Genomic DNA, 13,211 nt, shown 5'->3' with positions numbered 1-13,211 from the left:
AGCCCAGCCCTCTCCCACCTGGCAGAAAGACCTCCCAACTGGGCTGTGAGAGTGCTGTTCTTCTCGAATTCTCCTGTGCACCATGAACAATGTGCCGTATGATGAGTTCCTGTGGGACTGAGGCCTCCTGCCCAAAAGTTAGGGCTGGCAGCGGCAGGTGGGGGCAGACAAAGCCATCAGCTGATGGACTGGCCCCCCACCTGGGCCCTTTCCTGCCTTGTCTGTTCCAGCTCCCTCCAGGCCACCCATTCTCCCCTTCCGCTGCTTCCCTTGTCCCTGTTTCTCTCCTGCTATTTTCTAGTGTCTAACTCTTTGCTTTTTCTGCTCAGCTGTGCCTTGGAACCATGCTGCGGCCGCCCCCTCTCACAGCTGCCTTTGCAAAGTGTGGGCCTCTTGCCTCGGAGCCCAGTGTGGGAGGAGAAATGTGATGGAGAGAGGGGGCTTCTAGAAGAGAATGCTCACAGCCTGGGAGCTCGAGGGCCGGGTTTCAGACCCGGATGTTTATACGAACTGCTCCTTTGTGCTTCTGCTTCCCCCAGTCCATAAAGCTGGATGCCTTGAAGGGGAGTTTTTGAGAATGGGGGGTTGTGTGGTTTGCTAGGTCCTGGAGCTCAGTGGGAGCCGTCCCTGGGGCACGAGGCATGTGGGCCTCCTCAGACTCATTTCTGGGCTGTCCCTCTGCTGTCTCCACAGGACTGCGATGTGCCGGTCCTAGCTGCCGCCCGAGAGGATGTCTGGGGTATCTGAGCCCCTGAGCCGAGTGAAGGTGGGCACGTTACGTCGGCCTGAAGGCCCCCCAGAGCCCATGGTGGTGGTGCCGGTAGACGTGGAAAAGGAAGACGTGCGGATCCTCAAGGTCTGCTTCTACAGCAACAGCTTCAACCCTGGGAAGAACTTTAAACTGGTTAAATGCACTGTGCAGACCGAGATCCAGGTGAGTGTGGCAGGCAAGACCTGCTCTCTTCATGCGTCTGTCTCTCCCTCTCCTTCCTGGGCAGCTGAGCAGCCCTCCTTCAGCCCAGCAGGCTCTCCTGTAGCCGCTTCCTGGGCTGGGGACACCTGGGAAGACGTTCTCAGCCTGCTGGGCCAGGCCTCCTCTCCAGGGCTCTGCAACCATCCTCCTGGAGGGTGGGGAGAGGATAGATTTTAGGGGCTTCATGTGAACCCCGGATCATTTGCCTTGTCTTGGATTCAACTCATTTCAGCTCATTAAAGATTTATGGCATTTGGAGCTCCACGAGGGATGTAAGAGCCTTCACCCTCTAGGAGTATATGCGCTGATAGAATTGGGATTCGAGATATACACAAGTGATTGCATGGAAAACAGCACAAAAAATGTTTTAAGACATGTGCTTGGCACTTAGAGAAAGGAGGTGGGAGGATGATAATGAACTAGAGATGCCCTAGACCAGGTGGATGGTCGCCAGGTCCTTTATGAGGCAATACTTCCTTTGGCTTTTTCTCGTCCAAGGCTATGGAATCTGTTTTGTAGGTTTGGGTGGTCAGTATCATCCCAGCACCCAGACACCAGGAAGCCAGTTCACCTTAAGCAAATGTATAAGAGCTTGTCATTAAAAGCAGAGTTACAATACACTGATTGTTTTTATTATTATTTATTTGAGAGAGAGAGAGCATGAGTGGGAGGGAGGAGCAGAGGGAGAGATACAAGCAGACTCCCTGTTGAGCAGGGAGCCCAACATGGGGCTCAATCCCAGAACCCTGAGATCATGACCTGAGCTAAAGGCAGACGCTTAACCAACTGAGCTGCCCAGGCACTGCTACACTGATTGATTTTAAACACTTATTGAACAATTACTCTGTACAGCCTGGATCCATCCCTCAGCACACCATTACCTCCTTGACTCCTCCCAACAGCCCCATGAGATAAATACAATGAGGATATCCTTTTCCACTGCCCAGAGTACCCCTTTCTGATGATGTCCAAGAAACCCAAACTGGTTTTCAAAGGGTGGCTTTTTCATTTGAACAAAAGAAGCAGGGGACTTTTGGGAAAACTAACCACATTTGAGAAAGCTGGATGAACCATTTCCAATCCTTTCATCACCAATCCTTCCCCTGTTCCAAAAGTCAGTATTCCTCAAATTGAGTGAGTGTCTCTTCTAGTTGGTGCTAGCAGCAGCCTCTCCACCTGTCCATCTGTCTCCTTAGCCGTCTTCCATCTATTAGAGTGCATGCTGGGCTTCGGTACACCAGAGCAGAATGTAGGTGATTATGTCACTGCCGTGACTGGTCATCACGATTGATCATGGCTTGGTTACTCCCTCTGTTTCCTGTCACTGATTTGATAAGGGTCTTATTTGTGTATCTTATGGTTCCAGATGTGTAGGTAGAGTTGTGCCCTGAGGGTGAGCTCTGGGCACCTTCTTCCTCCCTTCCAGGGAGGTGTTTTCATATCTTCTTAGCTCTCTTCTTCTTGAGACTGACTTTGAGTGTATCATCTTCACACATAGCTGATGCCATCCACTGTGGGTTTTACTAGTTTAATTTTCAGAAGTTAACCTGCTTTCCAAGTTTGGAGGCACCTCCCTGACCTTTTCTGCTAAAAACCTGCGAGCATGCGATTGGTCCAGATCAGGAGTTGTTCAACGGAATTCAGTGTGAAGGGACCCTAAAGGAGAGGTCCTTTCCAAGAGGAGGGAAAAGCAGGAACTTAAAGCAGGGAGGCTGCTAAATGTTGAGTAGTTCAGATGGGGTAATATGAGTAATATTTTGAGAAGCGTCAAAGTCAAGATCAGAAGGGAACGTTGAGGGCAGATAAGAGAAGGCCTAGAAGATTAAGCTAAGAAATGTAGACCTGGACAGGCACTTGGGAAAGACATAGTTTTTAAGCAGGAGAGAGGCTTTTCTGGAACTGATGACTTGCTCAATGCATAAGGGGGAAAAAATACAGTGGGCCTCCAGAAAAGGCAATGAGACCCAAGCTTAGGAAGAATGGCTATACTCAAGGCATTATCTGGGCATGAGAACAAAGGTGAAGAAGAAAAAAAAAGAAATGATAGCCTTCTAAGAATTTATGTCCAAGCCTTAGACTTTCCTACTTCCTATCTGTCCTGCAGGCAAACAGCCATGGCTCTAGAGTCACCTAGACCTTGAGCTGGATAGTTTTCCACGCTCATTGGCTACATGACTGTAGGACCAGTACTTGACCACCCTGGCTTCAGTCCCCTCACTTGGGGATTATGCCCACCCGTGGCCATGTTGTAAGGGTTAGAGGTGAGAAGCACCTAGCTGATTGTAGGAGCTCGATCATTGAAAGCTATTGATTGCCTGAATGTTAGGTCATTTCCCCAGTTAGGAATCTCCAGGGATTTTTCATTCCTCATAGAATAAAGTTCAAATTGTCTTCCATTAGCGTTTAACCACATATCTGTCCAATTTTCAAATAAGGCAGTAAGATGATTAGATTGGTGTTTTCAGACAGTATATAATGTTCTGCAAGATATTAAGAAGTATGTCCAGGAGAATGGGTTTTAGGGTCAAGGAAGTTTGGGAAATACTTGCTTAAACAATTCCAAACAGATCCTTTGTGACAGGACTTCTCAGAGCCTTAAATATGCTGATATGCATGGGGGATCACTAAGAAAGGGCTACAGAGGGGATATTTTCAGAACTAAGCCGTTTCTTATTTGCCTAAGAAACCCTTCTTTTGAAAGGTGGACCACTAGTCCTCTGGAAAATCATTCAAGACTCTGGTTTTCCTAAACTCTGACAGCCGTACAGAAAGGGCAGGAGAAAGGAAAGGCTGGAGATGGGAGATGGATTAGGGAGCTGTGGCCATAGTGCAGGCGGGAAATGATGAGGGCCTGGACTAAGGGAGTGGCATTGGAACAAAGACAAGTCAACACATCTGAGTGCATCTAAGGAGGCAGAGTTAAGAGAATTTGATGATTAACTGGAGGTAGGGAGGGAGAGAAAGGAAGGAGACAAGAATGACTCAAGCTTTTGCTGGGGTAACTGACTGGGTATTGGGGCCACTCACTGAAATACCAACAGAGACAGGAAGGGCGTTGTGAGATTTCAGCTTTACCAGTGTTGTGTTTGAAGTGTTTGTGAAATACCACCATGGAGGAACATGGGCCTGGAGCTCAGGAGGGAGGAAGGACCCAGTGAGAAGGATTTGGAGCCATTGTGCAATGGATACCATGTGAATGGATGGGATCACCCATAGAAGCATGAATAGAGCAACTGAAAAAGAGTTGCAGTTTGGAAACCCTGGGAAAGCATTTTCTAAAAGGCTGATAGAGAAAAAGGGGCAGATAAAAGAAAAAGAAGAATTATTCAGGGAAAGATGAAAAGAACCAAGAGAATAGGCAGCAGACACAACGGCATAGGAAATTTTGAGGTAAGAGTGGTTAGTAGTGTCAGACACTCAGAAAGGTCAAGTGAGATAAGGCTAAAAATAGGTTCATTGGCTTCAGTAACAGGTGCCATGATCTTTTGCTGGGCAATTTCAGTGAAAAGATGGAGGAAGGAGACAGAAGCCATTGTAAAGTTGGTTGGACAGTGGAGATGGAGAGTATAACCAACACTCCAGAGAGGTTTTGACCATAAAGGGAAGGAAAGAAGAGAAGGCAAGAGGAACAGTGTTAGGGGCAGAGGGAACAGCAGAGGAATATATAGGCAGATAACCAAGAGATGCCAAGGTTGGCTATTTAAACTAAGCTAAAAATTTTTGGTTTTATCCCATCTTTTGTGGGAAGCCAGTGACATAGTTTAAACATATGAGTGACATGAGACTGCATTTTTAAAAGATCACTTGAGTTACATAGTGGAAAGTAGATTGGAAGAAGGCAAGAATGATTGTGGGGAGATGTTAGGTGGCTGTTGCAGTGATCCAGATAAGAGATGATGATAACTTAGACATGAAGGTAATGATAATGATGATCTTAGTGATGATGTGTTGATGGTAATGATGATGACAGTGATATTGATGGTGATGGTGACAGTGAGGATTAATGATGGTGGTGGTGATGGTATCAATGGTGAGGGTAGTGGTGATGGTGAGGACTGATGATGACGGTGGTGGTAATGATGATGATGATGGTGGTGGTGATGATGGTAGTGTTGGTAGTGGTGGTGATGTTTGTGATAGTATTGGTGCTGAGGATGGTGGTGAGGGTGAGGATTGATGATGACAGTGGTGATAATGATAATGGAGATGATAGGATTGATGATGACGGTGGTGGTGGTGATGGTAGTGTTGATAGTGATGATGATGGAGGTGGTGACAGTGAGGATTGATGATGATAGTGGTGATGGTATCAGTGGTGAAGGTGGTGGTGATGGTGAGGATGATGATGGTGGTGATGATAGTGTTGGTAGTGGTGGTGATGTTTGTGATAGTATTGGTGCTGAGAGTGGTGGTGAGGAGGGTGGTGGTAATGATAATGGAGATGATAGGATTGATGATGACAGTGGTGGTGGTGATGGTAGTGTTGATAATGATGATAGTGGTGATGATATTGATGGCGATAATGGTGGTGATGGTGAGGACTGATGATGATGGTGGTGATGGCATTGATGGTGATGGTGGTGGTGACAGTGAGGATTGATGATGACAGTGATGATGGTATTGATGGTGATGGTGCTGGTGACAGTGAGGATTGATGATGACGGTGGTGATGGTATCAATGGTGAGGGTGGTGGTGACAGAGAGGATTGATGATGATGGTGGTGGTAATGATAATGATGATGATGGTGGTGGTGATGATGAATGGTGGTAGTGATAGCAGCTAGAACTTTTGAAAGCACATCACATGTACTATGTCAGTGACTTCTCAAAAGAACTCTATGAAGCACATACTAAATTTTCTCCAGTTTGTATATAAGGAAACAAGGTGCCAAGTAGTTCAGCAAATTGCTAGTACGTAGTGGAGGCTATATTCAAACCCATTCACCCCACCTTCAGAGCCTGCGCTCCTAACCACCATGATCTATGGACAGAATGATTATAATTCAGAGAATTTGGGAGGTGTAAATGAAAGGTTTTGCTGATGGACCGGAGATGCAGGAATGAAGAGGAGGGAGGTGTCAAGAACCGGGCAGCCCTAGTTCAGGCGAACAGGATCTCACTCCCTAAAATGAAGAACATTTGAGGAAAAACCAGTTGCAGAGGGGGTAGTTCACAAGTTCAGTTTTGGACCTGTCAAGAACAGTGGAGATGCTCTAACATTTTCACTTGAAAACGTGGAGTAGACTTCTTGATACATGATTCTGGAAGAGAGAACAGGGCTGGAGAGGGACATTTGAGTGTTGTCAGCCCCAACTATGGGTGAGATCATTAATTCAGCATCCCGAATAATGTCATGGTCCATTCCACAAATATTTGTGGAGTACCCCATGTACCTGGCACCATGCTGGGTATGGCCTGGGGTTATCATCATACTCAAAACAGAATAAGCTTAACATTGACTCACACTAATGAATGAACCTTTACAACCTTTACAAGAGGCAAGTGCTCTGACAGGAAGAAGGAGGGCCTGGGAGAGCATAAAATACAGAACAGTTTAGTCTAGACGTCCAGGAACAGCCTTGCTCTTCAAGGCCCGTTTGTGGACTCTGTTTCCAGCTGCATATAGGTCCAGACCCAGCTTTCCTGCCTGAGACTCTTGGGCCCCTCTACCCTCTGCTCCGACTCCTTCCTGCACCCTCCTTCCCTAGGGGGGCTTTGTGCTTTGAAGGGTTTTTCTACTTCCAGCTCCTTCTTCTTTCACCAGCCTCCCTGTGCTCAGCTAGCCAAGCACTTGTCCTTCCATAAGAACATATCTGAAATGCCGACACCCCCACTTAGCTGTGTCTGATTCAGTAGAAGCAACGGAGAATCACTCTGGCACAGTCCAGAGATGGTAACATCCCTCCCAAACAGAGTTACTGCATGGGCACTTGCTGATTTCATGTTTTCCTTCTTATTCTCAACGGCTTTCTCTGAGACTGTAATCGCCTCGTGATGTGTTCTCCAGGCTGTTAAAAGCCCTGTAAACAATGCTGGCCCTTGGGCCGAGGATCCAACAGAAATCAGGCAGGTGTTGAAGGGAACTGAGCAAGTGCTGGATGAAAAATGTATTTTGCTCTTCTTGATTTTCCATTTCCCTTTTGTTTGATATTCATAGGAAATTGTGTTTGTTTGGGAGCTCTGAATCTCTGTTGCAAGTGGAGGCTTAGATCATTATATCCTTCTCTAACATGCTAATTTGCTTGTCTGGGAAAGAGGTTAAGATAACACTTCGTAAACAACTTAGCAGAGTGCCACCCAGACGTGCCCACACAGGGCGTCTCTCTTTGACTCTTAATAGCTTCTCCTTCATTCCCTCTCTCTCTCTCTCTCTGTCTCTCCTCTGCTCTCCCCTTCCCTTCCCCATTCTCCTTCCCCTCCTCTCTCATTCTTTTCCATGTAGGTTGATCTTACATGCTGATTTGTCACACAGTCCTGGTTTACACACCCTGTCCAGAGATGATTAAGGACGGTGCCCCTGCCAATCTCAAGAGCATCGTGATTCAGAGGATAAATTACATGGTCACCTACTTCTAGGTGTCATATTCACTCCTCTCTTTGCCTGACATCCTGACTTGCTGGTTCATGGAGTTTTTCTCTCTCTGGCTGATGTCAGCTGACCCATTCTGTTCATGGGCTATCTACTCATCCTGGGACTTCTGTGTCTCATACAAGAGGGCCTCAAGCAGAGAATTAGGCACTTGTCTGTGATGGGGTGTGGTTAAGAGTGTTGGAGGGAGGAGAACCCCACATCCAAAATCCTCTTCCTCAGCTGGAATTTATCCTGCTGAAAAGCCATGTTCAAGTTTCATCCTTGTTCTGTCCTGAAGCGTCCCTCTACTAAGAATCCACATTGACATCCCCAGGAAGGAGAGAGCCTGAGCCAGCCTTTGCCCTGCGCTTTGCACCTGGTCCGGCTGAGTCCCATCCTTTCAAAGCAAGGCTTCCGGGCTGTGGAGTCAGCCTGTGGTGCTTCTTGCCTGGTGTGTGAGCAAGGCAGAATCCAGCCCTAAGTGCAGCCTGCTCTGCACACACTTGTACTCACTGACCTCCGCTAGAAATCCAGGACTCATTTTTTTTTTAAGATTTTATTTATTTGAGAGGGAGAGAGTGTGTGTGTACACAAGCAGGGGGAGGAGGGGCAGAGGCAGAGGGAGAAGCAGACTCCCCAATGAGCAGGGAACCCCCTGTGGGGCTTGATCCCAGGACCCTAGGTTCACGCTCTGAGCAGAGGGGAGACGCTTAACCAACTGAGCCACCCAGGTGCCCCGACAGTGGTCATCGTATATATGATACATTCAAGAATATTCCCAGAAAGGCACATTTCAGATATTGAGAACCATTGTCCCCACCAACACTTCTTAGTTTCAAGTTTGAACCCATCCCTTAACCAGACATGCAGTGCTGTGGACTGAATGTTTGGGCTCCCCTGCCCTCCACACATCCATACGTTGAAGCCCTAACCTCTAGCAGGATGGTATTAGGAGATGAGGCCCTGGGGAGGTGATTAGGTTCAGATGAAGTCAGGAAGGTAGGGCCCCAGGATGAGATTAGTGTCCTTTCAAGAACCGGAAGAGAGCAGAGCTCTGCCCACCATGTGAGGACTCTGCCCTCCGTCTTCGAACCAGGAAGAGAGCTCTCACCAAGAACCAAATCTGCTGACACCTTGATCTCGGACTTCCAGCCCCTGGAACTGTGAGACCTGAATGTCTGTGGTCTGTAGCACTTGGTGACATCAGCCCACACTGACTACCACATGGAGCCAGCCGCTCCATGCAGCCAGAAGCTCATGGTCTCGGTTCTTCCTTTCCGGAACAATCCCTGCTGCCCTCCTTCAGATGTCTCTAGAGGCAAGACCACAAAGTTGACATGCGAGAGGAAGGGAAGGCATGATTACCTGTCCTGGGAAGTTGCCGTTTCTCAGGTTGCCCTGAGAAGAAGGAATGAAGCCACACAAGGCTAGCCCGCCACGTGTGAGGACTGTCCCTAAAAACCCGAGGGGAAGGAGTTCAGCCAGGAGACCACAGATGCTTCCCACAGAGGGCACCTGGGTGGCTCAGATGGTTAAGCCTCTACCTTTGGTTCAGGTCTTGATCCCAGGGTCCTAGGATTGAGTCCCAAATCAGGCTCCCTGCTTGGCAGGGGGCCTGCTTCTTGCTCTCCCTCTGCTGCTCCCCCTGCTTGTGCTCTCTCTCTTTCTGTCAAATAAATAAATAAAATCTCAAAAAAAAAAAAAAAAAAGAAGAAGGAATAAATTTGCCTCTTTTTTAAAAAAAAAGGAAGAAAGAAAGAAGGCAGTTGGACAAGCCCCTCCCCCTCTCTGCACCCCCTCCCCATTTCCTGTGCAGCAGGCCTACCGGCGGCCCACCCACCCACCCACAGACGCCTGCAGAAGTGAGCGCCGGGCCAACACACGGAGTTCTCAGCCTCTCTGTATTTATCTGCAGGCCTACATTCATTATATCGACAAATTAGCAGGCAGGTGCCTGTGCTTACGTTTCTATTTTTAATCTGCAGTTGCGCTGCTGAATGTCCCTGTTAGAGAGAGGCTTTTGTCGCATCAGAATGAACGCTCTCAGAGTGATAAGTAACGCTAACTTTTATTATTTTGTTCTTCAGTCCCTCTTTTAAAATTATCCCTTAGGTGTATTGAGAACTTGGGACTTGTAGAGCTATTGTATTTGTTTCCGAGGGCCGAGGCAACAGATCACCGCAAACTCTGGGGGCTTTAAACAACAGAAATGTGAAGGGGCGCCTGGGTGGCTCAGTGGGTTAAAGCCTCTGCCTTCGGCTCAGGTCATGATCCCAGCATCCTGGGATCGAGCCCCGCGTCGGGCTCTCTGCTCAGCAGGGAACCTGCTTCCCCCTCCCTCTCTCTCTGCCTGACTCTCTGCCTGCTTGTGATCTCTATCTGTCAAATAAATAAATAAAATCTTTAAAAAAAAAAAAAAAAAAAAAAAAAAAAAAAAAAAAAAAAAAAATAAACAACAGAAATGTGTTCTCTCTGGGTTCTGGAGGCAGGAAGGCCCATATCAAAGGGTTGGTGGGACTCAAAGGCAGACCCTTCCCTCACCTGTTGGAGATTCTGGGGCTCCAGGCTTCCTTGGCTTGGGGCTAGAGCACTCCAGTGTCTGCCCCGGCCTTCTTTACCCCTCCCCCTTCTGCTCTCCTCTCCGTGTGCTTCTCATCTGTGTGCCTTTTAGAAGGACACCTGTCATTGAATTTAGGAGCCACCCAAAGAGTCTAGAATTATCTCCTCTTGAGATCCTTAACTTATGTACCTCTGCAAAGCCCCTTTTTTCCAAATGAGGTTCCATTCACAGGTTCTGGGGACCAGGGCAGGGACATATCTTTTGGGGGGTCATCGTTCAACCCTGTGCATCAGGTAGGATCATAATGTCTATTACTGGTACCTCTGACCCATGTGTACAGTACGTAGTTGACTGTGAGCACTTGGCACGCATACACACACCCATGCTGAAGCAAGGCTAGTTGTCGGGAAATGACACAGAACATGGACTGATGCCACCTCTCCCCACTGCTGTCCGGGGTCCTCAATCTCTGGGCACCCTGTGGCCAGCCTGTGCCCTGGAGGGATATTTCCTGTGACACTGTCAGGCTATGTGACACCACAGGCTGGTCAGTCCCTCGCCTGGATCTTATCCAGTCACATGACTTGAAATTGGGGACCAACTTTGTAGCACTAGCTCCATGACCTCCTCCTGTGCCTCCAGCTCGTGTATCCACCTGGCTCCTTGCTGTCTCCACAGACAGCTGACTCCCGCATGGAGGTTCACACTCATAATGTCTTTCTCAAACTCTGGTTCCCTTCCCGTCTTTCCCAGCCCCCATAACCGTGGCTCTGTTCTCTTAGTTGACCGTGTCTCAGGCTGTAGATCTCAGAGTCATTCTTGAATCTTTCTTTCTCTCACTCTCTGTATTTAGTCCATCAGGAAATCCTGTCAACCCTCCCATCAAAACACATCCGGGTTCTGACCACTTCCTTCTCAGCACCTGTCACCTGGAGTGACACACTTGCCTCCTGTCTGCTTCTGCCTGTAGCCCATTGTGGTCCATTCTGCAAGTAGTGACAGCAGGGAGTCTTTAAAACATTGCTCAGCTAGAAAGATATATTTGAGTTCTAAGAGCATATTCACTGCTCTCCTTTATTTATATTTTCCCCGCCACTCTCCTTTAAAGATTTGTTTATTTTTGAGAGAGAGAGAGAGTGAGAGTGTGTGTGTGTTGGGGTGGGGGAGGGGAACAGACCGGGAGGGAGAGACTCTCAAGCAGATAACCCGCTGAGTGCAGAGCCTGATGGGGGAATCGATCTCATAACCCTGAAATCATGACCTGAGTTGAAATCACGAGTCCAGTGCTTAACCAACTGAGCCACCCAGGTGCCCCGCACTGCTCTCCTTTAAACTCTCCAGTCTCTGGGCTCTCCAACTCTACCTGTCTCACTCATAGTAGAATCCATAGTCTTACATCAGCCTATAACAGATGTTGGCAAGTGATGGCCTGCAGGCCAAATATGGCCCACCACCCATTTTTGTAAATAAAGTATTATCGGGACACAGCCACACTCACTTGTTTACATAGTGTCTATGGCTTTTGAGCTACAACAGCAGAGTTGAGAAGGTGCAATAGAGACCACGTAGCCCTCAAGCCTAAAATATTTACAACCTGGGCTTTTACCGAAAAGGTTTGCCAAGGCCTGGCCTGGCTCTCTCAGGCCTTTCCTCCTCTCACTTTCCCCAGGCCTCTCCACCCCAGCCCCCTGGCCTCTTCACAGTTGCTCAAATGCAAAACGCTCTGGGGCTGCACACCTTAGGGGACTCCATGTGGTACGGTTTCTCGGGCCACCCTTCTCTTTCTTATTTCCTTTGGGGATCATCCAAATGCCCTTTATCAAAGAGGACTTTGCTGGCCATCCCCATGTAAAATAGCAGCCCCCTCTCATTCTGGTGCCTGTATCTGCTTTGTCTGTCTTCTTAGCACTTAGAAGAATCTGAAATATTATTACATGTATTTTTTTTGTTTAACACCGCCCCCCCCCGGAGAAAATAAGCTCCAGGAGAGGGGGACTTGTTTTTGTTTCCCCAAATAGAATTAATTAATGAGTTGTTGTTTAACAATGGATGGATGGGTGGATGGGTGGATGGGTGGATGGATGATGGATTCCAGTTATAAAGCCAACAGAGATTTACTGGCTAGAATTCCACGTCTCACTTCCAAATTCCAGCAGAGGAGAGAGAGTTTCTCATTGATCTGGTATCTACAGGGGGTATTGTCTTTGGTCTGTGGCAGTAAATGCCCAAGAGGTCCTATAAATAGGGCTGGAAGTCTGGTTTATATAACCACTACCGTGATCTTCCTACGTGAGAGATGATCCGAGTCACAAGGGAGTTTTTAAGTACCAGTTTTCCAAATCCCATTCCAAATTCACTGAATTAGAATCTTGGGGTACTGGGACTGGTCACGGCCTCAGAGGACCTCTGCCAGCAGAATACCCATCTGACTCTCATTCCCTAAAGGAGGATTATCAAAATCACTTGGATGGTGGTGAGCCTCAGGGTATGAGGTCATGTTACAGGGTTTGAGAATTCACAAGATACTCAGCGTGTTGAAGGGTCTATGAAAGAGTGACAGGAGACAGCTGGGTGGGGCAAAAGAGAAGAGAAAGCCTGTGAGTGTGCATCAGGTGGTTGGAGGTGGCTCCATAGCACCCCCATTTCCCCTATCCACACTTGACAGGCTATATAGTAACTGCCTCTTGTCCATCTCTAAGGAAAGGTAGTCTCTTGGAGAGGAGGGACTACATCTTATTCACCATTATATCCCCAGTGCCTAAACAGAGCCTAATACAAAGTAAATGTTTGTGGAATGAATGAAGGAAGGAACGAATGAACTAATGCCTAGAGGGTACTCAAATGAGATCCATAATCTTCCAGATCACTTGACATAGAGACCAAGTAGGAAGTTGACTAGAAGGAAGATTGGCATTCGTAAATAATAATGTATAGGAGGGGTAATAGAATTTCAGCCTGCTTAAAACGGAATTCCCTGTATCATCTTTGGCAAGTCTCTTGACCTTTCTATGTCTCACTTTCTTCATTTAAAAACAGAGACAAAGTAAGTGATCTCTAAATTGACCTAAGTCTCCAGAGTTCCAGCCTAAGGTTTATAAGCTTAATCA

At 47.6% G+C, this 13,211-nt stretch overlaps 1 protein-coding gene across 2 annotated transcripts in view; it reads left to right on the top strand.

The window, feature by feature from the left end:
- Positions 1-730: 730 nt before the first annotated feature.
- The window catches only part of PTK2B (protein tyrosine kinase 2 beta), a gene marked incomplete at its 5' end in the record, with an annotated part of 60,640 nt that continues 48,159 nt past the window's right edge, over positions 731-13,211 (top strand). For both annotated transcript variants that reach the window (XM_080796648.1, XM_080796647.1), the window contains one exon: positions 731-934. In XM_080796648.1, the coding sequence (XP_080652774.1) occupies positions 731-934 (204 nt within the window). The remainder of the gene's footprint in view (positions 935-13,211) is intronic.

Source organism: Martes martes (assembly GCF_963455335.1).
Source record: "Martes martes genome assembly, chromosome: 2".
Taxonomy (NCBI): domain Eukaryota; kingdom Metazoa; phylum Chordata; class Mammalia; order Carnivora; family Mustelidae; genus Martes; species Martes martes.
Note: the sequence above shows the minus strand (reverse complement) of the source record. Positions and strands in the feature narration are given on the sequence as shown.